Here is a 25,596-nt window from a genome sequence, read left to right as displayed (position 1 = left end):
TCTGGCGACTGCTTGGTCATGAGGAATCTAGGCTGGTCCCTGGTGTCAGTGTCTTGTGCTGAGGAAAAGGGGTCAGGGGAGCAGGTGGGGAGGGGAACCTGAAGGGCCGGTAGCGGGCAGAGGGCAAGACCTCGGGGCTGAGGTGATCTTTAAGGGGGTAGGAGGAAGCAAGTATTTTCAGTTCTGCTCCTACTTTTCATCACATTCATTTAAATTCCTTTTTTGTGTGCATGTAGTGCAGTAGTAGGTACATATGTAACTTTAAGAATATATTTTTGTTGTTGTTGATGGAGGTACTGGATGGGATTGAACCCAGGACCTTGTGCGTGCCAAGTATATGCTCTACCACTGAGCTGTACCTCCTCCTGGTTCATGTGTATTAACAGGAGTTATGCTTACTTATTTTTGTGCAGAGTGATTATGTGACCCCAGGACCACTGGCTTCAGGGGGTACGAGATGAAGGAGGTACAGGAAAACAGATGGAGGAGAACCAGCAGAGGTGGGACTTGGAAGCTGACAGGGAGAATTTCAAAAAGGAGCAGTTAGTGGTGTCAGATACAGCAGACCTCCAGGAAGCTGACGGTTAGCATGTGAGTCTGGACAATGCTCAGTTGTGGGGGGCTGTCCTGCACACAGTGGGATGTTTAGCTGCCTCCCTGGCTAGATGTCCACTAGACGCCAGTAGCTCTCCATCCCCGCCCTGAGCTGTGACCATCAAAAATGTCTCCAGATATTGCCAAGTGGCCCAAAAGAATCGCCCCTGTTGAGGAACACCACCCCATGTTACAGCTGCACGTGGCCCTGAAGCTCACTGCTACTGTAAATCAGAAAACCACAACACAGGGATGCCTCTGCCCCGTGCCAGCCCCTGAGGGGAGTGCTGGGTCTGGTGCCAGGCCTGGTTGCAATCAGCCAATGTTTTGCAGAAGGAGCCCAAGCTTGAACCTTATTCCCTGGCACGAGAGCCCTGCCCTGAGGGCCCTGATCAAATTTCCCTGGCTCTGCTGTCTGCCCCATTTGGATACATAGTCTGATTCCCTTTTCTGCTGTCCCTGTTTAATACTTCGTTCTTTAGGGAACAAACACAGTTTAAAAAAATTTTTTGAAGGATTAAAAATTCACGTCAGGAGTCACCTGCCAGAAAAACAGATGATTGTGCCCCCAGGAGCAGCACCATGATCCTTTTCAGCTGTGACCCCTTCTAGGGCCCAGGTGATCCCTGGTGGAAATACCACAGGGGTAGGAAATTAGGGTTCAAATTCCCACCTCTTAACTGATCCAGAAACCTCTTCCCTCCGGCCCATACCTACCGAAACAGGATTGGTTAAACAATATAACGTAGGCAACAGTGGTTAAACGATGTAACTGTTCCTGAAACACAGTACTAATTAAAAAGTATACCTTACAGGTTTTACTGGCACAGGGCTTGGCAGAGAGTTCAGAGTCACACCTCCTCTCCAAACACCCCTCCTCCACCTGAGCCCCAGGCTTGGCCCTCTTAACATAATTAGTCAGCACCTTTGCCCATAAAGCCAAGGAGAGAATGTAAAACAAAGTACTTGGAAGCCCTTAAACTGTTTTACAAACATGAGGTCCTGCTATTACAGAGCGGAGGCTGAGGTGTGGGAGAAGCGCCGAGGCTGCGGGACTGGGAGGCCCTTGTCACCTTGGGCAAATCTGCAACTCTCCAAGTTTCAATATCCTCATTTATGAAACTGGGTTAAAAAAAAAAAAAAAAAAAAGACCAGCTAAGTGACTATCCACTTGGTCCCAAGGGCAGGGGTCCTGTTCCTGTCCCAGTGAACCCCGCTCTGACAAAAGCAGGCTCTGCCCAGGGTGACTGTCCCACCTAGGGTGTCCACTGTGGGCGCACTGTCATCTCTGCAGAATCAGGCCTGCACACCTACATAAAGCCTGCGCCCCTTGCTGCAGGGCCGTCTCCAGGGGCCCTTGCTCTCTCTAGGGGTAGAATCCAGGGATTCCACCAAGCCTGGTGTTATGGGCTGGACCATGTCCCCTAAATACGTGTACGTTGAAGTCTTAGTCCCCAGGACCTCACTGCATGACCTTACTCAGGTCAGTGCCCATGTAATTAGTTAAATGAGCTCATTAGGACTGGCCCTGATCCACCACGACTAGTGTCCTTATACAAAGGGGGAAGTCTGGACACAGACACAGAAATGCAAAGGGAAGATAATGGATAGGGGAGACTCAGAGAAGACGATGGAGTGTCCACCCACAAGCCAAGGAGAGAGGCCTGGGCCGGACCCCTCCTCACAGCTGTCAGAATGACCAACTCTGCAGACACCTCTGTCCCAGCCTCTAGCCTCCACAACTGAGCCAATACAATTCTGTTGTTTAACAGACGTGCCCCTCACTTGGTGGCCCTTTCTTCTGCAGCCTTAGTAAACTAACACGCCTGTCATCTCACCCAGTGCCTGGCTCCTCTCCATGTGCCACCCAGAATCCGTTCACCGGGTCTTGGAGGTGGGAGTGGAGCCTTAGATGGGTGGCCTCTGCACTCAGCTCTCATCACATTGCCTTCAGAAATTTCTGAGGGGGCCATGCCAAGGCAGTGGCTTTCTCAGTGGATGCCCTGTGTTAGGGTTGGGGTGCTATGGCCTTGCTGGGTCCTGGTAGCCTCAGAGCAAGTCCCTTTCTGAGACTGAAAGCAGCCATCCCAGGAGGAGACACCTGGGGCCCCACAGGCCCCACCCGCCCCAGTCACCCTCCTCCCCCCACTCCTGGGCCCCCTGGACTCACCACCCAGTCTTTGTGAACAATCATGGTCATGATGATCTGGTACTGGAAGTATATGGGGATGAGCAGGGGCGGCCCAACTGCAGGAGAGAGAGCAGAGGTGCTTAGAGTGGCCTGTCCCACTGTCAGGGTTAGGTGACAGGGAAGAGCCAGGGGCAGAACACTGAACATGGCACCAGCTCTGCAATTCATGGGCAGAGGCAGCTGGGCCTCGGGGCCCGGGATGGGGCTGGGAGCAGACAGCACCCACTGGCACCCTGCCCAGGATCAGGGAGTGTGGGACCCTGGGCAGGTGCCTGCGCCTCTGGGTCCCTTCTGTATTACAGGCCAGGAGGGGTTTGCCCAGGATGGCTGCTGAGGTGTCTTCTCCTCTGACAGGTTTGGTGTTACTTTCTGGGTCTGGAAGGGCATCAGGTGGGAGGGGAGAGAGATGCCACAATGGGCTGAGAAGGGGGTCCGAGGTGTGGTTATGGGGGTCCAGCACTCACTCAGGTAGAAGTACTCGTGCTGGTGGTTGTAAGGCAGGTATTTCAGCTTCTTCTGGCCGTACTGAGGAGAGAGCAGAGACCATGAGCACCCAGCATCCCTCAGCCACAGGCTCCCATGCCCTCCTCCGCATGCTCTGCAGCCACGGTCCCCTCCTCCTGCTCCAGGACCTGTCTGTCTGCACCCTGAGCCCCCAAGGCTGGGCCCCTCTGGGCTCCCGGCTGCCCCGGGACTTCCTATGCCTTCGCTGCTCCTGCCCAACCTGAGCTAGGTCCCCTGCAGGCCTCAACTCACACACTCTGTGAGCTGAGGCTCAAGGTCAAGTCGCCGCCCAAGCCTGGCCCCACAAGAAGTGGCCTGACTGGGACCCGAATCCAAGAAAGCTGAGAGCCCATGGAATAGGCACAAAATAAAAAGTTTGCTAAGCGAATGCACAATTCAACAACTCCTACAGCAGGCACGGGTACCCGGAGGGAGCTCCTTGGCCAGTCTTCACCCCTTTGGGAGAGAGAAAAGCTCCTGGATCCCCCTGAGGAGATCCCTGGAGCCCGCTGTGGCTGGGAGAGCTCAGGTAAGAGCCTGGGAAATTGTAAACAGTCACCGGGCAGAAAGCACCAACCTCTGCAGAGCCTCCCATAATTTCCAGGCTGAGGTTTTTCACTTGGAGGATGCCAGCAGGCCAGGAGGTCACCATGTCCCACCCAGGAGACCCAGCTGCCCAGACGTTTGCATAAGGAGAGCTGGCTAGGGCATGGGCAGCCTCACTGTACAGAGCAGCACTGGCTGCACTGAGCCTGAAGCAGAGGGGAGCTGTGGCCTCACAGGATTCCTGCAGCCCTTCCACTCCAGGGACCAGCCCACCCTGCTTCTCAGAGACCGAGACCCAAAGATGCCGCTCACAGAGGGGCGCCTGCTCTGGCCTGCGATGGTGGGGGCTGTGCAGGGTGGCCTTGGGCTCTGCCTCTCCCCAGCACTTAGACCCTGCACAGGTCACTTAATCCGCCCGAGCCCTGTTTGGCATCCAAATCACTGGTCGTTAAGGGGAGCCAAGGGGCATAAATGCCACAGGCTGACCCCTGGGACACGCACCTCATCTGCCCCTCCTCGGTTCCAACGGTCAGTGGCACCCTCACCCAGTGATGTCCACGCCTGCTTATTGCAGCTGGGAGACCAAAGAAAGCTGCAGATGGAGAAACCCTGCACGTCCTCTATGCTGATGCCCCTTTCTCCAGGTGAGAACACAGAGTGGGAGCCCATTGTCAAAACCATAGGGAGGGCCCAGAGACTCCCGAACGGAGGGGCCCTGGCAGGAAGCAAAGCCAAGCCTGTCCCCAGGACATGCAGCTTGGCACCAACGACCGTGGCCACAGCACACCGGCCGAGGCATCACCAGAATCGATTCCCTTGTTCCATGTAGCCTCCTGCGCCTTGGCAGGGGTCTCACTTGTTCCCAGAAAGTTATGTCCTTTGCATGAAGACTGTCATCAAGGCCAGGACTGAGGTTGGCCTTGGAGCGGTCCTAGCCAGGTGGCTTCAGACACAGTCTCAGATGAATTTCCAGAGGAGGGAAAGACTAGAGGCACCCCCTGAGCGGCCAGTCTGGTGGTCTGGGATTCCAGGGAGCATGTGGTCTACAGAACAGGCTCCTGGTTTCTGCTCTAACCTCCTCCCAGACAGGAAACAGGCCTACCCTGTGTCTGCGGGCCTCCCGGGCTCCAGACAGGAGCCCTCCCCACCACATCTCTGCTGCAGGTCATCCCAGGGGACAGCCTCAGGCCCAGAGGACACTCTCTACTCTAGGAGTGAGCACTTAGGGTGGCCCAGGCAGGCCAGCAGAGGCCAGAGGGTCCCCAAAGAATGACTCAGGGATGGGTGCATGTGGACAGTTCGTTTGAAGCTGCATTTGCCCAGCAAACACCTTGTTTGCACTTATTTACGGTGCCCATTAGGGGGCGACGGCAATTCTGGGGCTGACGCTCCCCCAGCTGCCCCCGCCCGGTCAGCACTGCGGCTCCATGTATGTCCCTTCAAGGCCTCAGACTATCCCTCGGGAGCTGACCGGTCCCAGCCCTCGGGCTGCGGCAGGCCTCTCTGTCAGCCCGGGGCTTCCCAGCCTTCGAGAGGCGGGGGCTCCAGGCTTGGAGTTACTTCAGCAAATTGCTTCACTCCCCACTCCCCGCTCCACAAGCTTTGGGTTCCCTGTTTGTCAAGTGCAAGTACGATGGGTCCTTCACAGGGTGGTGGAGGGTCCAGACGATGGCAAGGCTATGAAAGCACTTCAGGATTGTGAAGGGAAGGCCAGTCACGGTGACACGTGCGCCGGTGGCTGGTGACACGATACGTCACGCAGCATTTGTTCCCATCTCAATGACCTCAGCTAGCGCAAGGCCGCCCGCCCGTCAAGGTACAGCTGCCCCGGGGCGCTGGCTTTCCTCTGAAAACCAGGAAGCACAGCTGTGGTCGCGGGATGCCAGACCAGGCGTGGAGCGGCCTTCTGGCTCTTGATTTCCACACGCTGAGCTCTTTGCAATGCTCAGTTGTAGGTCAGGGCGCAGGGAGGAGCAGGGAGGGATATTTTAGAATGTACCAAGCTAGCAGGACGGGCTCCTGGCTTCTTAATTCATCAGGAAGCTGGGAGGAACCAACACACACTCTCCCCTTATGTCCAGCAGATGGTGGCTTCTGGCAGGACCTGGGTGGTAACGCTGCCTTTTCTAGCTGTAACCCTGAGCAAGTTATTCCACCTCTCCCAGCCTCAGCTATTTCATCTATAAAATGGGTTTGATGATAGCTCCTTCCTCAAGCAGGATTAAGTGATGTCCCACATGAGGTACTCAACACAACCTGGGCCCAGGGACTCACTCAGCAGGAGTCAGCCTTCCTCCCCACCAGGGGCCACAGGGCCTGGAGGACCCACATGTGCCTCTGCCCTCCAGTAGGGTCGTCACACATCAGGCTCGCTTTGACATGTCCTCAAGCTGAGGCTGAAGGGGACACAGGTCAGAAGCAGAGGGAGGGAAAGCACTTCCAGCCCTGGTGGCCTGGTGTCTGGAGACCCACAACCCTGGGCCTGGGCTGGCCGACCCTCCTGGGCTCAGCCTCCCCATAGACCACAAGGCCAAGCTTGGATTATGGGCTGAGGGGCAGCCAGGGGCATGTGCAGGGGGCTTTTCAGCTTTGAAACAAAATGTCTGAGGAATGACAAGGGCCTTCATTGCCTGTTCAGGGTTGGGGGAGGGGAGCTGTTGTAAAGCCCAGACCCTGCCTCAGGGAACCTACATCTCACACACACACACACACACACACACACACACACACACACACACACACACTCTCACACACACAGAGAAATGAGGAACATGGCCAGGCAGGCATGCGAGGAATGGCAGGACTCCAGCCCAAGGGTCCTGAGAGGAGGGCCATGGGTGCCCCAAAGGAGTACTGGCCACTTGGCCTGTTCTCAAAAATCTGCCTAAAGCAGGAAGCCTGGAGGCTCAGCTCAGACAGTCAATGGGACAGGAGAAGCCTCCCAGTTGGGTGGAAAAACAAGATCTCAGGCGGGGGGTGGAAACACTCACGGCTTCTGAGAGCCCATTAACAGAGCTACAGGGATAATGGCCTCACTGGTCCCCAACATGATATGACAAAAGGGGGGTGGGGCGCAAAACAAGATTGCCCTTGACATCACCACTATTTAACTCTGTTCTGGAAGTTCCAATAACGTCATAAAGACCAAACTAGAAGTAAGAGTGTAGAGCTACTGCAATTTAGAAAGGGTCTAAATTTTCATTATATTTTTAAAGATATGATCTACCCAGGGAATTCAGAAGAATCAACTGAAAAAAACAATTGGAATCACAGAGATTTAAGTGGACACTAGCTGCACATAACTAGGCAAATATCAAGTTTTCCTGAAAACTGGAGAAACCGCTATCATGATGACAAAGAAACAAATTATCTAGAATTCAACTGAGACACCCATGAGACACACAAAGAAAAGGTTAAAACCTTTCCCAGAGATTAATGGAGAAAGATGCCATATTCCTGGATGGAAAGGCTGAATCTATAGACATAAATCCTTTCTGGGAGGGGTAAGTCAGCCCATGAGAAGCTTACAGTGAGCTAGCGGGGGCCACAGATAGATCGGCGTGACGCCCGCATCACCCAGGCAGCGTTCCTCACAGGGACACTCAGCCCAGACCAGGCGCTGGGGTTCAGGGAAGAACAGCCTCCCACGCGGAAGAGGCGATGTGACCCAGGAGGGGGCTCCAGGGAAACTGGCTGACTTCTGAGAAAAGTGAGGCTAGGACAACTTAGTCAAACCCCATTTGGCAATAGTGAAACATTCAAAAGTGAAACCAGAAACATTGAAACGATGTGTGAAGGAAGAACTTTCTAAGCATAAAAGAAAGGTCTCTTTCAGACAGCATGGTCTGGTGGACACTGGGGTGTGGCCCCACGAGGAACCCAGAAATGGCTGGCCTTTCCCCCACCAGTGTGGGAGAGAGGGGATTTCACGGAGCACTGTGGCCCTGGCTGTGGTCTTTCAAATGCCACTGGCTACTACTGGATGACCAGATCCCCAAAACTTCCCACTGCACCCTCTGCCCAGAAGCCGGCATTCGAGAAGGGGATGTTGGTAGAGACTGCACTGGCTACCACGCAGAAAGGAAAGGCACCTTCTCGCCAGCAGAGCTGGTGAGACTAGATTTTGTTGTTAGGGACACAGAGAACATTTGTCAGGCCAGCCAACAAATCTACAACATGAAGCCTCACCCAGAAAGGGAAGCCTCTGTCTTCTTATCAGGTGGACCCAAGTTAATCAGCTCTACTACCTAGCCACCTCAAATCAAAGCCAGCAAACTGTCTCCTAGAAAGAAAACGCAAGCATGGATTTTGGCAGAGAATAAAACCCCTGCCCAGCTGGAGGCTCCATGCTTCCGAAGTGCTGAACTTTGGCTAATTCCCTCAAAATTGACTATGTCACAGAAAACCCATGTTTCTGTTCAGATATTCTGTCGGGTGGATGTGAAACGGGAGAGGGGTTGCTAATTGAAGGAACAGACTCTCTCCTCCCCGTGTTCCAAGCCTTGGATGCCAACACTGCTGGGAATATGGCCGATTCAAGACACTGCTCCTTACCGAGGGCAAAGGTGCCTCTCCTGACAAATGCTTAGACTCCCTACAAGGTCACACTTAAGATCTACATAAAAGCAGCAAGGATCTTCTAAACTTTGGTTTACATCATCAATGTATTTCTGAAAAGTAAAAAAAAATACGGTTTTTTTTTTTTACATAGAGGCTCTACTTTTTAAAGAACGTTAAACAAGGACACTGTTTAAATTCTTTAAGTGCACTGGGGGTGACTTTATTAAAAGAATTAGCAACACCAAATTTTCCTGTCTTACAAAATAGCGTGGGTTACGTTTCGGTATAGAAAATACAACAGAGCACTGGACAGCACCAGGTAGAGGCCAATGCACTTGGACTCCCGGAAAGAAGTCCACATTTGGTGAGGCCGCAAGTTGCAAAAAAAAATGCCTATGTTTAAGTTTTTATTGTTAAAAAAGATATGTGCATGTTTATACACACACAGGAAACATGTAGAAGGATTTATAGTATGTTGTCAACAGGGGTCACCCTTGGGGGTGTGACACCAGAGGCAGAAGGAAGATGGCAGAGATCATAGGAGATTCACGTCTTAGTTTTGTCTATTTCTGTATTATTTAAGTGCTTGTAACAGGTATGCTCTATATTTATAATAAAAAATAAACTAATACAAAAACAGGACAGCGTGATAGAGTGGAAGGAATGGCCTAGCTGTCAGATCTGGGGACTCATCCAAGAGTCGTCACCATGTGACCCTAAACCCGTGCCCTCCTCCCGCTGAGCCTCACTTTGCCTCTATGGTGAAACAGGTGGGACCAGACCCTGTCAAGGTCTCTCCCAGCCTCTGGTACTCTGACTCTCCAAGTAAGATTTTCTTGAGCTAGTGTTTGGGGACCAAGCTTGAGCCCTGGAATTGTGCCTTCCTGCTAAACTGGAAAGAACAAGACAGGAGATGCTCTTCATCGGCCCACAGGAGGCAGGGAGGCACCTAACACTCTGATAAGGCGTGACATCTATTATTTACACAGGAGGCCGTTCCACAGAAATTCCAGTTTGAATAATTCAGGGCATCCAGGAAAGGTTTCCATGTAAACATCAGGCAAAGATGTGTCTGTCTGATGACTCTCCTCCCTACCAGAAGCCTTTGCTGATCCCTGCTCAGGCCAAACAATTCCCATGTCGACGCCCTCCCTCCGTCCCCTTCATCGTACCTCAACGGGCTGCCGTTCTCCCAGGACAAACAAATGCAGCATGTTCACATCTGGATCCTTCTGGAAGATGTTGGGCTTGGCATGATGCTGGAAGTGGCGATGGTTCCACCAGTTGCCAGAGGCACCCTGTTGGGAGAGGAATGGGGGTGAGCAGTGCAGTCCTTGAGGGGACCACTTCCTAGCACCTTCAACATTCAGGGCCGACTCTCCGTGACACACGCCTCGGGCCCTGAATGCTGGAGGTGCTAGGAAGTGTTGCTACCATTACTGAGTCCAGAGTTGACCAGCCCCTGGACCAGGACTTCTGAACTGAGCCAGGTCACTCCATCCCCCCAGGCCTGTTCCTTCAATCATAAGATGGTGCTGAGGATGGACAGCATGGTAAGGGGCTTTAGCAGCTGTTGGGGAGTCTCAGATCTCTGTCAACCCCAGACTGAGCCTCCACACCCATTATCCTCTGTTCATCTCCTGTGTGCACGTGTTGTACAAGGAAGAACATTTCTCTCTGTTTCAGGAACATTGAGAAATGGTGCCTACCGTACGACCCAGCATTCCACTCCTAGGCATGTGCCCAAGAGAAATGAAAACACGGCCACACAAAAACTTGTGCGCACACGTTCCCAAGAGCATTATTCAAAATAACCAAACAGTGGAAACAACCCAAATGTCCATCAACTGATGGATGGATAAATACAACACGACAGACCCATACAATGGAAAACTTTGGCCTGGCCATAAGAAAGTACGAGGTACTACAACATGAGAACCTGGAAATCAATGCGAAGTGAATGAAGCCAGCCCAAAGGGCCAGGTGTTCTATGGTTCCATTTATACAAAGTGTCCAAAATAGGGAAATCCATGGAGACAGAAGGATGAGTGGTTGCCTAGTGCTTAGGTTGGGATGAGGGGGTTGGGAGGTGATGGCCAAGAGGTGTCAGTTTCTTTTTGGGGTGATGAAGATGTTCCAAACTTGATTGTGATGGTGGTTGCACAAATACACCACAAGCCGTTGCTCTGTATACTTTAAACGGGCAAATTGCATAGTATGTGAATTATACCAAGAAAGCTTTTTTCAAAAGAACAAAAAGGAGGGGGAGTGGGTATAGCTCAGTGGTAGAGCACATGCTTAGCATGCTCAAGTCCTGGGTTCAATCCCCAGTCCCTCCATTAAGATAATAAAAACAAAATAAAAAATAGAAAAATAAAAAAATCACACACACATACACCAAAGAAGACCACAAGTGGTCCTTGCTCCCAAAGGGCCCACTGAGAGGCAAGGGACAGCCCAACAGCTAGACACGCCACTGCTCTCAGGGCTGACAGGTGAGTCACATCACACACAGAAGGCCACAGGGAGGGCTCCATAAGCAGTCACTAACAGAGACAGGCAAGAGCTTCCTGGTTCTAACAGGTGAATGCAAAATGATGCTTCTCAGAGACAAGAACCATTACATGAGTATGTCTTTCAAGGCCATGAATTTCTGTCTCACTCGTTCCAGCTCTGGAAACATTTTAAGGGCAAGTCTCTCCGCAAAGTCATGCAGTGATGCAGACAAGACTCTCCTGACTCTCCGGCATGAGGACTTCACTGGGGCACTGCTGCTGGATCAATCAACACTTTGGCCAAGTGTCGGGAGAGGTACAAAAAGGCCTAACTGCAAAAACAAACACTGTACTTGGAAGATGTTTTGGCACAAACCCAGTCTCTATTCACTCAGTGCCACAGGCGGGAACAGCTCTGAGCGGCTGTGGCCTTCGCGGTGACCTCAGGCCCCAGGAAGCAGGAGGGATTGAAACCCAGCAGAACAAAAGAACGTCGGCCAATGGGAGCTGAGAGGATTGAGAAATCAGATGGCACATTTACCTCTCCAGCCAAGAGGCTGAATTCCTGGCAAGAGTGCAATGGAGTCTCTGGCACAGAGAAATTAAGGGGCAAGGCAGTTATGAGTAAGGAGGTTTAGACTACACCAACCAAGAGAAGTGTGGGAATGAACAAACGGAGGAAGGACAGGCTGTGAGCCCCTTGGGGATGAGAGCCGGCGAGGTGGGGCCGTCCCTGAACTTGGCATCGGGTGTAATGATGAAACATCTTTGGATGGCACTGTTCTCTGCTGCAATTCTCTTCCACTGCTCTTCACTCGGCAAACCCTGCATATCCTCCATGAACCCTGCCTCCTGGGCACTGGGAAGTCCTGTCTACCCTGGAATGACCCAGCGCTGTGCTCTCGGAATGTGGTGCTGATGCTGCCCTGCCTGCCCTGGGGATGAAGTGGGGAAGAAGGCAAGCCCTTGTCTAGTGAGGGAGAGTAGGGTATTACCCTACCCTATGATGGGGCATCACCCCCAATATGGGGGCACCACACCTGATAATATGGGGCATCACAACAGTGTGGGCGTCGCTCCACACTGGGATGGGGGCATCACACCACAGTGAGATGTGCCAGTGGAGCTGGAGAAGTTTCAGGAGGCCACTTAGGTGAACTGTCCTTGGGCTGCAGGCTGGGCAGGAGGGAGCTGGGCACAGTGAAGGTGTCTTTTCTGACAGCGGGAAGAGTCTAGGTGAAGGCCTTGGGGAAAGGGGAGTGTAGACTGTTCCAGAAGCCAAAAGAAGGCCCTCTTGGGCCAGCAGTGCTGGGCAGAGCCATAGCAGAGCCAAAAGCAAACTCATCAACAATATTTTCAAAATCTACCCTTTGGCTCACCTTGTTTTCCACTGAGACAACCGCCAAGTTTCATTTCTCTCAACCAAGGGTCAGTCTTAAATAATTTTTAATTAATTTAAACTGAAGTAAAATAATAATAAATTGTTTTTTATAAATGATACACTTAAACTTCATGTTGGGGCTTTTAGTTTTTAAATAGTTTTCAACTACTTTAATGCTCTGGGAAGAAAAATCATCCATTAAAAAAAAAACACATACAAATACATATGTAAGGTAAAAGTTTTCCTTTTGCTTCACATTCCAATACGATTCAGCACAGCCCTGATCTTCATTTTAACTGCTGGTATTTTGTTCATTGTGGATTTCTTTTTTTACATTAATTTTGCCTTTTTTAAAAAATATTTGCATTAAATAGTTATTTATGTCAATTACTGACTCTTTCTGGTGTCCCCTTAAAATCTGAGGCCCTGCGAAGTGCCTCACCCGCCTCACCTTAGTCCTGGCCCAGGACAAAGCTGCAAAAAGGCTGCGGGTTCCAAAGATTCCATCTCCACGTGCAGGGTCTAGATGGCACGTGCAATGCCTAACAAGTTAAAGAGTTTTAAGCAGAGGTTCGACCTCTCAGAACTGTCACTGTAGAAGATCACCCTTCAGTAGGATTGTCCACCGGAAGTGACGTGGGCTGAAGGAAAAGGGGAGGTCGGGAGTGGGGCGCTCACATGTGGACTCCTACGGCAGGGCAGGCCGGCAGTAAGAAGCGGGTCCCAGCCCTTCGGGGCTCCCGGCACCCTGTTCGCTGCCCTCACAGCTATGCTAGAGCACCCCGAGGAGCGCCCCGCAGCCAGCTCCTTCCTGCCCCAGCAAAGGGACCCGAGAACGGCTGCACCTACAAGACTTGTCTGCAGCTGTGTGGCCACGGGATGCCAGCAGGACTTCAGGAAAGCTGTGACCCTTCTGGCTCTGGGGCACCCTGGCTGAACTGCTCCGCCACGCACTAACTAAGGACACAGCCAGCAGGCGGCTGGCAAGCCCTGGGCAGAGCCCATGTCCCTGACTTCCTCTCATCTCCCTGTCACCCAGAGCTCCGATTTCACAAGCCAACATTCGACAGGGGGGCCAGTCCTCTGTCCTTGTCATATTCTGTCTGACACAAGAGCTCTGTTCCAGGGCCCCTCGAGGACTGAGAGCCATCACGCAGGAGAGGCCCTCCCGGCTCCTGCCCAGAATCTGCAAACAAGACACAGTCCATCATTGTTACACGTGTGGGGATAAAGCAGGTCGGGACTCAAATGTTACTTTCCAATTCTGAGGAGGGTTTTCTCCGACAGAAAAGAATATAAAATGAAACAAAGCATTCTACTATGTGCATCTTCTCCCTTCACCCCTGAAATTCTGGAAAGAAACCAGGTTCTCAGACAGCTCCAGGCTCAGGGCCAGGCAAACTGCTCCCTGTGGAAATGGTTACTAGTTCAATGGTGGTTCACCCCCAACCTGATCCAGAGCCGGCAAGCCAAAGGCTAGAGGCATCCTAGGTCACAGGGGGATAAGCTTAACCCAGACATCCAGCTCTTCCCAAGCCAGGGTGGAGAGAAATGGAAGTCTCCAGGACAACGCCTTTCTTAGGAAGCAGCTGGATGCTGTTGGGGTACGTCTGGGGTGGAGGGTAATACGCTTCAAAAAGAGAGTTGGCAAGAACTTATGTCCAAAACCAAGGAGAAAAAGTCCATCAGATCAGCCCAAGGTCACTGGCAAGTCCAGCTAGTCTTTTTTTTTCTTTTTTACAAACTTGGCCAACCTATTAACACTTTTGCAGGTCTGCCTCCTTATCTTCTGAGTTTTAAACAGCTCTTGTCTTTTGGCTGAGTTGATCATTACATTGTTTGATGTCCCTTATCTAAAGACTTATATGATGGCAATATTTCCTCTCCAGCCCCATGTACTTCCAAAGTGTATTTGAGATGGCTTCTGATAAAGGATTCATATATAACAGAATGGTTATAATAAAGATAAAAGCGTCAGTGACATAGACTGGGAGGGGAGGATATGGATAACGGGAAGATGTAGATTAGGGACAGTGCTCTTCCACATTTTGCTTTGCGTTTCCTGGCACCCAAGGAGGGAAAAAATAGAAAAGAAGAGGAACACAATGTATTAAACAGCAAACACTACCCTGTGAAGGAAAGTATACCAATTCATCAAGAGAGACTGCTTCTGTACTGGCCTCAAACTGAAAGGGGATTATTAGTAAGTCCTTGCTTAGGTAAGAAACGAATATCATCAACGGAGAAGCGTGTGCCTGTTTTTATAATTAGTACACTGGTTCTGTGTGTCTAATGTGACAAGGCTTGGAAGGTCAGAGAAGCGGGGGATTGGTAGGTCCTGGTTTCAGAGTAAAGTGAGATAGTGCTGCATCAAACGCTAACTGACGGGACGGACACCCATGGTGGCTGACAGTTACCTTTAAGTGGCCTATGGTGAACTTGTGGACGATGTGGTTCCACGTGGACTTCTTGTAAACAGAGAGGTGGCCAAAATCGTGTTGCAGCCATCCAGCTTGGGCCTGGGGAGAGAGGGCCATGGATGCTTTCACAGCATCAGCACCCAGACACCAGGCCTCTGGGAGTTGGGGGAGTCGGGGGTGGGGGGAGGAGGCAGGGGCTTCAAGTGACAGGTGATGGTGTCACACCTCACCTGAGAGGCAGCAAGAATAATGGCCGTAATGATGGTTGGAATCCAGCCATTGCCAAAGTAGAAGACGGTGAACCACGCAATGGTCTCCATGACGAAGATGTGGGCCAGGAGGAGGAGGAAGAACAGGTGGTTGGCCTTGAACAGGTTCATCTGCTCAGCAGTCTTCCTCAGGGCCCGGAAGTCCTCAGTGATCTGCGACTGTGAAGCAAGAACACAGGAAAGGACTCAGCCACCCAGCCGCTTGGGAGAGGACCAAGCCCAAGTCCCGCAGGAGCCCAGCCGCCGTGCATGACCACAACAGCGGCCGCTACCATGTGTCTGTCGGGGCCTGGCACAGCTCTGGGACTGTCCGTTTGTCCACAGCCAGTTAAGATGCAGAGAAAGGATTTAACTCAAATTATAAAAGCTTGCATTTTGCACACCCATATTCACAGCAGCATTATTTGTAGGAGGCAAAAGGTGAAAACAACCCGAATATCCATTGATGGATGAATGCCTAAACAAACTGTGGTCTATACATGCAATGGAATACTATTCAGCCTTAAAAAGGAAGAAAACTCTAGGAGGGGAGTGTATAGCTCAGTGGTGGTGTGCTTAACATGCACGAGGTCCTGGGTTCAATTCCCAGTACCTCCATTATAAATAAATAAATGAAAACCCAGTTACCTCCCCCCTAAAAAAACCTGAAATAAAAAATATTTTTTTTAAAAAAAAGGAAGAAAATTCTAAAAAAAAAAAAAAGAGAAAATGCTAAAAAAAGAGACACATGCTATTAATGAACAAGCCCTGAAGACATTAAGCTAAGTGAAATTAAGCCAGACACAAAAAGACAAACACTTATGAGTCCCCTTATATGAGGTACCTAGAATAGACAAATTCACCAACAAAAAGTAGAATAGTGTTTACCAGGGGCTGGGGAGTTAGTCTTTAATGGGGACAGAATCTCAGTTTGGAGTGATAAAAAAGTTCTGGAGGTGGATAGTGGTGACGGTCACAAAACAATGTGAATGTACTCAATGCCACTGAAAACTGTGCACTTAAAAATGGTTAAAATGATAAAATTTACGTTATGTCTGTTTTACCACATTTTTTTTTTAAAAGGGGTCTATTTCCCACTATCTGACACGCATTCCTTGCTCTGGACACCACAGGCAGGGGGCACTGAGTGGGTACTGGGCATGTGGTGCCAGGTGTCAGAGGCAGAGTCGAGGGTGGCTCTGGGGAACTAAGGGCATCACTTGGAGAAAGAAAGAACCTGGGAGGCAGGGCAGGGCAGGAGGGGGGAGAAAGTGGAGGCCAGGGGGCTCAAGCCATCCACTGGGATATGCCCAGGGTACTCTGAAGGGCAGACAGGCATACGTGGAGGAAGCCAGACCTGGGAGCCTAGGTGCTAAGTGGTGGAGGATCTGAAGAGGGCTATAAGCCCAAGTGAAATGTGGGGAGCAAGATCAGGAAGGGAAGCCTGCAGGAGGGGAGAGGAGGAGCCTGCAGGAGGGGAGAGGAGCTGCCTGCCTGGAAGGGATGGAAAATACAGTTAGGATGGAATCCCGGGTCAGCTCCAGGGAGGGGGAAGCCAAATACAACAGCGGGGAACCAGAAAAGAGGGAAAGACCCTGTGCCCAGCCTGGCTCCACTGAGGCCCCAGAGGTGGAGAGGTTGGGAATGAGTTACTCCAAGGTGGGGGCCAGCAGAAGGGGTGGCCCACAGGGCCCGCAGAGGCTCCAAGTCCTCCCTGACCCTAGGAGATGGGCAGTGGCTCCCCTTGGTCTGGCATAAAGGCTCCTTTGCCCCATGCCCTGCACTCTCCGTGTCTGAGTGGGGACCTGACCCCCTATGCCAGCAAACCCTCCCTTCCTTTATCCCTCCGACTCACGTTCTTGCTGTGGTCCTGGCTGGGCTCCTCCGGGGCCAGCTCACCGATCAGCAAGGGCTTCATGAACTTGCGCACGAAATCAAGGTTGCGGTGGAAGGCGAAGAAGGCATCCTGGGGAGCAGGGGTGCAGGTAGTGAGTAGCAGACCCCGACCACCGCCAGCGCTTCTGCCCTGGGGAGGGCAGGGCTCACCAGCAGAAACTCTGTCCCACTCAGACACCAGGACACTGAACGATACGGGGCCTCCCATGATCCAGCCCCAAATGCTCTCTCAGCCTCATCCCAGCAGGTGGCAGGGTCCCTCTGTGCCCAACTCAAATTGGAGGTGCCATCTGGGGCTCCGCCCTGACAAGAGACCCCAGAGCTTGACAGAGGTTAGGTATAAACACCGCATAGTCCTGCAGCGAGTCAGAAAAATGCGCCCCTCTAAGGACGGGCACCACAGAGGCCAGAAGCCACAGTCTTTTGCAGGCTGCCTGGTTCCCTGCGAACTTCACCACCTGCTGCCCCCACACACTGCTGTCAACAAAAAGAACAACAAGAACAATGCACCTAGATCATGTTAAATCAAAAGCAGATGCAGAATGAGGTAAAAAGCATTTCTGGGGGAAAACGTTTTTTCCACAATTTAAAAAGGTATGCAAATAATTACAAACATTATGAAAGTATTTTAAACTATTATGTGTTAAGGTGGTGGCGCTATGCCTTGCTTTATCTTCATTACTTTCCACACGTTCTCTGACATTGCAGTATTGCTTTTTTTTAAACGTTGGGCTTTTTAATCTTTTTATTTGGATTATAAATAATGTGCATTCGGCAAATTTAGAACATGTACACAATAAAGAGGAAAATGAATACCACCGTTGTTTCCAGTCTTTTTTCTATACATGTTATATATAATATAAAACAAATACAGCAGCTCCATTAGAGATGAGGCGACACTAGGTCCCCCTGATGGGACATAGTGTGATGTCCCAGTGATGAACAATGTTTACCTTGCATCAAACCAAGTTTCAAGGTACATCAACTATATTTCAATTTAAAAAAAATTTTTTTTGAAGCTCTGAGACTTTGCTAGGAGAGAGTAACAAGTCTAACTACACCATGAGAAACTATTAGAAAAATCAAAGTAGTGGAGAAAAGTGAGGGTGCGTGTCTGTGCTGGGGATGGGGGAAGGTGGGGAGGATTAAAGAGACAGAAGAAAAAGTTATTAAAAACTGCAATGCTTGATTTGAAAGACTCATTTGGAAGGAAAAAAAAAAAAACCCAGCTCAGCCCCTAGCGAAGTATCTCACAAGAGTACTTGCCAGTCTTCTCCCGTTTCCTTACTTCATCCCTGGCATGAAGTCCTTTTGCCTGATCTTTATTCTATTTGTGTCTAGAACAGACTTACAAAGCAACACTTTGTGCAGAGGAAAACTGGGCCCAGAGTCTTTAAAAAAAAATGTCTGCACCCCACTCCCCCTACTCCCCAAGAGCTGAACAGAAAGGGATGGTAGCAGAGGATCAGAGCAAGGGTATCTTCAGAGGAGAGATGGGCTGCTATTCTGGAGGCCCTGAGTGGGCAGTGAAGAGCCTGGGGTCCACTCTGGGCCAGCAGCCCCACTCCAGCCTGTCTCCTCTGCACATGAGGACCCTCCTAGCTCCAGTGCTCGAAGGTCCTGGGAAAGGCCCCGTCAGGAGCCAAAGTCAGGGCCCAGGCATTGGTGTATGGTGGCGAGCACAGCTGCCTTCCAAAGTCAGCCTAAAAAGGTCCTTTCGTTGGTCCTTACATTAGATCATGGCTTTTGAGAAACCAACTGCAAGTCCCTGGTAAGGTAGTTTCCTGAGGAATAGCTGTTTCTGATAATGAAACTCCCCAGTCTTCACCGGGGGGCAGTCTGTAAGTGCGCCCATCGCTCATCCAGATCCCGCTGCCCCTACCACGTCCAGGTCACACCTCCAAGTCCCTGCCTGGGCTGAGGAACCTGCTAGAGCCAGGCAGATTCTTGTCCTGACTGAGGCCTTGCCTGGGCCGTTTCCAGAGAGCTCTCAGGTGGCCTCAATTCCACGCGCCAGGCAGGGAGCCAGGAAGGTTCTTCTATTACCTCCCAGAACCCTCAAAGCCCCATTTGACAGATGAAGGTACCACAGTGCGGGGAGGTGACGGTCAAGTGGCAGAGCCAGGGTCAAATCCAGGTTCACCTGACCCAGGGTCTGTGTCCCCTCATGCCACACAACCACACACAGGTCTAAAAAGCCAGACGCTGCTGAATTGCCTCATTGTCTGTAGTAGATCTGGCAGCTTTCCGAGCAGGCCTGGTGGAAACCACCCTTGCTTGAATCCACCGAGCTCGTTCCCACTCCAGGGCCTGCGGCTCTTCCTTCTGCCGGGAGCCCTGCTCCAGCGGGATCCCTTGGCGGGCTCGCAGCCCACCACCCTACCTGAATGGGCCATCTCCCAGCCTCACGCTTTCTGGGACATTGCCTGGCTTTATCTTCTTCATAACAGCTTCAAAATTACAAGCTGTATTATGCGCTCACTTCTTTGTCATCCTGATTCATTCTTTATTGAATATAAGCTCCATGACAGGGCCAAGCCTGTCTCGTCCGCTGCAATAACCCCAGTGGCTACAGCACTGCCCAACTGGGGCTTCCAGGACTCGACAGCTGTGCACTCTCTAAGCCCAGGGGCCTTTCCTACTGTGAAAGCATGTTCAGACCCTTTGGCCATTTTGCACAACCTGGCTTCTGCTTCGGCCTCTGGGACATCTTCGCCTCCTCCAGCACCCACATATCAGTGGTGGCGGAGCTGCCACGTGCTGAGATTACACAGGTCAGCCTCTGACCTCCGGGTTTTGTGTACATAAGCCACTAATTTTTCACTAATCACCAAACTCTGTGAGGCGGGTCCCATTTTAGAGATGAGAAGAGAGGCTGACGGAGGCGAAGTTATTCATCCATGGTCACACTCCAGGTATGCCTAACTCTGCTGTTAGTACAAAGGCCTCGATCAAAATGAGCTTCCGCCTCCTGAGAGCTGATCATCTTTTGGGTCTCCCCCTTCAAAGTGTCACAGATGTGCCTGACGAACTTGCAGAAGGTTCCCAACAGCTGCTTAGTTACAAAAGTGTCTGGCTGGTGCAAGGTAGACCAAGGGGCAAGGCAAGACAGGGTCAACCCAAACTGACTTTTGAACAAGAACTGCAACCAGGCTCTATCCTCATCTGACTGAGAGATTGAAGCCAAACACTTTCCAGAAAGAAGGTTGGGGATGCAGGTGAAGGGGAGGGAGTGACCAACGGTTGGGAGCGGAGCAGAACCACCATCAAGGAGGCAGGTGTGTGTGTTTGGGGGTGGGGAGGTCAGGCTGAGGACACTTAAAGAATCCCAAATGAAAGATCTTCACGTGTTCCTGCTCCTGCAGGATCACCCAGCTCCCATGCCAGCCGACTTCTGCAGGAAGAAATCTCCCTGCCTGACCCCACCCTGAGTAGAACTCACAGCAACTCCTCCTGCACCGGGCAGCAAGAGCTAACTCTTGTTTCTGGCTACATCCACCTTCTCTGCAGAGCAAGGCTAATCCTTAATCCAGCTTCCCACATCCTGGTACTTGGCCAGGGATTGGGGAAGTACAGGAGGAGCAAGCTCAGGTCATACAAGGCTGCAGGTAGCAGCTCTGGGAACCAGGACTCTGGAGCAAGAGGTTAGAGAAGGAGAGGCAGAGGAGGGACCCTGAGTTCTCAGCTGGAAACAGGGACGCTGACTTCCTTTCCACTGCAGAGATGCAGGCAGGGCGGGAAAGTGCCTTGTCCTCTGCAAGGGAAAGAAGAGATGGAGGCTGGTGGAGTGGTGCTCTGTGGCCAAAGGGACCTTGACGAGAGCGTCCTTGCAGATGCCAAGGACAGGCAACCTGGGCGTGAAGGTATTACAACAGGAAACACATCTCACCAAAGTTACCAGGGATGCTGGGGCTGGGTACTGGATCTTTCCTGAGGCTGCAGACCGCAGGAACTGGACTGCTCCTAGCTGAGGGGGTGGAGCTGCCTCCAGGCAAAACCACAGAAGGGATTTCATGTGCAACCAATGCCTTCTACCTTTGGCATAAATGAGGTCACCAAGGTTCCTGTTTCAAGGGCTTGCTCTTTTGCTGCTTATGGAACTCCCTCCTCTGCATGCTGAATATGCACACTTGTGCACAGGAGGCAAAGGGACCCGCAGCAATGATCCCTCACACCTGTAAAGTGTTCTGAAATTTAAAGAATGATCTCACTCACAGCCTATTTGAGCCTAATAATAACCTTCCCATTTCATAGACCTGGAAAGTGAAGTTCAGGCTAAATGTCCTGCCTAGAATTCCTAAAACTGGGACTCAGAATCAGGTCCTCTGCCTCCAAATACCATGGTCTTCCTGCCCTAAGGAGGCTGGAGATTTGTTCCATTTTCAACCTGTTGCCTTTTCTCAGGAACAGCAGAGGAGCAGGTTAAAATATGGAATGAATCCTGACCTCTTCTTGCCTTCCCTGGGTTCTAAGAGGCAACTGATGCAGACAGGGCAGGAAAAGTTGCCAAGGCAATGGGTGGAGGAGCTGGTGTCTAGAGGCAGAGGGTCCAGATTCAAGTCTCAGTTTGAAAGGAGAGAAGCAAACCCAGCAGATATGCTGACTATCTGTGTCCAGGGCCAGCTCGGAGCCATAGAGACACTGGAAGAAATGTGCCATGAATCTTTGTTAAAAGATTAAAAGTTCTGCAGCGGTGGAACTCTAAAAGATGAGAGACATCCCTGGACACAGGTGAGGGCTCCTTCTGCCCACAGCAAGGCAAAGACCAGAGATGTGCCAGAGGACCAGAGGGGAAGAGACCCGGGGTGGAAATAGGAAGGAAGGAAGGGGGTTGGGGGAGGAAGGAAGGGAAAGTGGGCTGGGAGGTCTCTGTGATGGCAGATCCTGAGTCTAGGTCCAAGGGCTGCCAATAGGTCAAGGTTTTTAAATCCAAGAGCAATAAGGGCTACCACCTACAGGGCTGATCTGAGCACTAAATGATGTGATACTTACAAACGTGCTTTGAGAGTTGTAAAAATTTAGTTTTATTTTTTATTCTTGCAGGCAAGGCCAAGTTCTAACCTCTCTAGAAAGACCAGATGACAACAGCACTTCACTAGGCTGTCCTGACTTCTGAGGTCTTTTCTTTAGTAACAGGAAAATCCCCCACTGAGGCCCCAGATTATCTGGCTTCCTTGGTTGCCAATCTCTTGTGAGGATATTACTTCATTGCAATTGGCTCTTAACAGTGCATTTGAATGCTCCTGGGTATCAGACCTCTATCTCCTGATCAGTCCTTCCCAAACTTCACATGATCCATAAATACTCTCCTTCAACCCAGGCTCTGAGGTTGAAGTCCCTGCCCCAAGGGTAAAGCCACCTGCTCAACAGCTGGAAAACAACGAGTCAAAGAGCCTCTCAATTCCTAGCCTGTTTCAGCCTCTCTCAAGTCCCCTGCCCATAGACCCCAGACTTCCTGTGGCCTTTTCCCTACCTGGTTCCAGATAGTAAAGAGAGAGGGAGAAAAAAATCCAGTTGTCCACCATTATCCAGTTATATCCCCAGTTAGTACATTTCATGCTCAGAAAGTTTTATCTTGGGCCGCCCCTCTCTCTCCCTCTTCGGTCACTCTGTCTATGGAGTGTGTACCTACTTTTAATCTGAGCGCCCAATCCCCATACCTTGTGGCCTTTCTCTTGCCTTTCAATGTATCTCTCTGAATAACTCTACCTTCACTCAAAAAAAAAAAAAAAGTATCTTGGAAGGCAGCAAGCTTTGAGCATAGAGATTGTCTTTACGTCTTACTACACGAAATAGAGCTGGCATAGAGTTTTTGAAATTTCCTCCAAACCCCTCTTTGCTTAAGTTACATTCTAGCTAATAATCCTCACCCCGAGGCTCACCTGTCTGATAACACTCTGTCGCATTTATCTAGTTCTTACAGTTTATGAAATGCCTTGCCACATAACAAAATATATTTATTTAACACTACTAAATAATCAGACTAATCCGTTGGATTTGACTTTTTGGTGAAGGCCCAACCAGGGCAGGAATCTTTAGATTTTACCCATGAAATCGTGAACAGACTAGCACAAGTCCAGCAACATGGAATAGCGGAAAGACCCAACCAGGAGTCAAGTCTTTTTCTGGGTAATTGTTCTTACTCCACCTCCTTACAGAGTTATGGAAAAGTCTCAGTGAGCTAATACACTGAGGATGCTTGAAAATCGTATACCCATCTAAGTTATGATCAGTATCACCAGCCCTAAGGGCTCAAGCCATGTTCGCAAGCAGGTAAAACAGGATGGGGCCAGAAGCTGTAGGCACTATCAGTGACCTACTTCATCAAAGCGGCGAGCCAAGGGACCACTAAGATTATAGCTGCCCGGTTTGCCCCCCACCCCTAGGGTATGCCTGTCCCAATGTGAAAGACAAAGTAGCAAGATCAAGAGTTCCACCAACTGACAGGGGCCCATACTACTTGGACAGCAAAAGCCAAACAGCTGAGCATGCCAGACCTCCAGGTGGAATGAGCCTTGTCAAGCTGATCCCTCCCTATTCGCCTTTGCGGAGCTCTCCATCCCACCAGACTTTTCTGCCACCAGGAGAGCCCCCTTTCTTTCCTCCCTGCCTCTGTTCTTTTCCCGCTAGCTAATTTGAATCCACAGAGATCCTGCTGCACCTTAAGGAAATGCAAGATTTCGGATTGGGGGTTGGGGTGGTGTCGTGGGGGTGCTGTGTAAACACAGAGCTGCACCTTTGGAGCATAAAGGTGAAGGGAAGATGGGCAGCCCTGGCTTCGGGAATATCCCGGAGCCCTACTACCGTTAAGAGTCCAAAAGGAGGTAAGAGCATTCCTGGCAGGATTTAGGAACAGAGGGCCATTTAGTTGAAGTCCCAGAGTAACCTCGGGTGCAGCTTGACCTACTGCCAAGCCAGTCTAATGCTGCCAAATCGTCGCGTCTCACGGTCCCTCTCTACCTGGGCTTTGCAAACTCCAGCCCTTTTTCTTTTCCACCATTTCCCACCCAGGTCCCCCAAGAAGGCCAACCCTTGCAGTGGGCACTGGTAGTCTTTTGAGAGCGTGGAAACAAGAGATACCAGGCGGTGTCTCCGAGGCAGCCATTGCGGATCTTCTGAGACTGGAATTCAAGCAGGAGCGAACCCAGGCTGGGTCGAGCTTTCCTTCCCGGCTCTCTAGTCTGGCTGGAGCCTGGGGGACGCGCGCGGGGTCCCACACCTGGCTCCTCTCTCGCGCCTTTTCGCGGAAACCAGGGGCGGCCATCTTTCGCGCTGGGGGCGCCAAAGCCCTAAGGTCCCAGCACCCTCTTTGGGGATTTCCTGGCTTGGGCTGAACCCTGAGTAAGGAACGGACGCACGGTCCCAATGCGCATCCGGTAGGTCTTACGCGCTTCTCCTCCCGGGCTCCAAAATCCGACCCCCACAGCACGTTGGCCCAGCTGTCTTGGAGGACGAGGATTCCAGGAGGGAGAGGAGCGCAGTAGGCACTTCCCATCCCTCCAGGACGCCCCAAATCCACTCAGCGCTGGAGGCCTTGTTTGGCGCCCTGTTGACTCCCTCCTGCAAAGAAAGGTGGCGAGAGAGGCCCCAGATCCTTACCGTAGCATCTTCCCCTGCGTAGTGCCCGATGACCCGAAAGCCCCCCGGATGCCGTCTGGACCATTTGGTGATGTTGTAGACTTTGCGGTCGATGACGAGCCACCTGTCCGTTCGCAGGTTGTGCTTCTGAATCTCCTCCCAGCTGAAGGTAGGCATCGGCGCCTCGCGCTCGGTAGCCCCTTCGCCCTGGTTCCCCCCCTTCCCCATGCTGCTTGTCTACTAGTTGTCCAGTTCACAGCATTGGGTGCGCCCAGGGCCCTCCTAGCTTTCGGCTTTTGTCTTCTCCTACTCCTCCTCCCACCGCGCCCCCTCCCCCAGCCTCCTCTCCTTCGCCCTGGAGTATCCCTGCCTACCCCCAGGTCTCCCAGTGCCCCTAAGCGGTCCCCTCCCTCCTCCCCTCCCTCCGCCCACCAGCCCCTAGTGGACTTTTGCCTCTACTAAAAACTCCCGGGTAGCTCAGGGAATGGAAGCCTCCTCCAACCGACCCTCTGGCTCCCCCCGCCCAGGGCTCTGCATCCTCCCGCGTTCCCCTCCGCCTGGGTTTCCACAGTGATCAGCAGAGCGCCTGCACCAATCCGGGCGCATCGCCCCGCCTGCCATTGGCCCAGGAAGATCTTTCGAAGGCCAGAGGGCTGGAGCGGCGGTCCCCCGCTCCCCCGCCTGCCCGCCCACGCGGAGTTGAGCCCATGCCAGGAGACCAATTGTGTGTCCGAACTCCTCCCGCCGCCGATCGAGCCCCCGGAGCCCGAGGAGATCCCAGGGGAGCCTGGAGATTTTGCAGGGGGTATGGAGGCTGGGTTCGGAGCGCCGCGGAAGCGTGGGCGCACGCCCACGCCCGGTGCTCCAGGGCGCTTGCACCTGATGCCGGCACAAAGAGGGCCTTGCTGCCTGGCGCGCCCGCGGTGGGGACCCCCCAGAGGCCAACGCGGCTGGCTCCCCCGCACGAAGGCGGCGCCCTGCCTCTAGGCTGGCGAGTCCCATCCTGCACATTGTCTGCGCTTTCCAGATTGGTGTCCTCCTACAGCTTCCCTGAGGGAATGTGCCCGCCTCTGGCTGGCCCAGGGCTCTGAGCCCTGTAATCAGTGGCTCTTACAAAAGAATTACAGAACCTCTGCTGTGCTTTCCCATGCTAGGCTCCATGGTTGGGGGAGTGGGGACGCCA

General features: G+C 51.8%; 1 protein-coding gene across 1 annotated transcript in view; it reads right to left on the bottom strand.

Moving 5' to 3' along the window:
• Positions 1-24,827, bottom strand: part of FADS2 (fatty acid desaturase 2) — a 30,377-nt gene extending 5,550 nt beyond the window's left edge. Inside the window, exons 1-7 of the mRNA XM_006173184.3 lie at positions 24,435-24,827; positions 16,795-16,905; positions 14,922-15,119; positions 14,689-14,790; positions 9,568-9,693; positions 3,250-3,310; positions 2,765-2,841 (exon numbers count right to left, since the gene is read on the bottom strand). Of these exons, the coding sequence (XP_006173246.2) occupies positions 2,765-2,841; positions 3,250-3,310; positions 9,568-9,693; positions 14,689-14,790; positions 14,922-15,119; positions 16,795-16,905; positions 24,435-24,641 (882 nt within the window). The 5' untranslated portion in view covers positions 24,642-24,827. The remainder of the gene's footprint in view (positions 1-2,764; positions 2,842-3,249; positions 3,311-9,567; positions 9,694-14,688; positions 14,791-14,921; positions 15,120-16,794; positions 16,906-24,434) is intronic.
• Positions 24,828-25,596: the final 769 nt, after the last annotated feature.

The sequence above is a fragment of the Camelus ferus genome, chromosome 10 (assembly GCF_009834535.1).
Source record: "Camelus ferus isolate YT-003-E chromosome 10, BCGSAC_Cfer_1.0, whole genome shotgun sequence".
In the NCBI taxonomy this organism is placed as follows: Eukaryota; Metazoa; Chordata; class Mammalia; order Artiodactyla; family Camelidae; genus Camelus; species Camelus ferus.
This window is presented reverse-complemented; position numbering and strand designations above follow the sequence as displayed.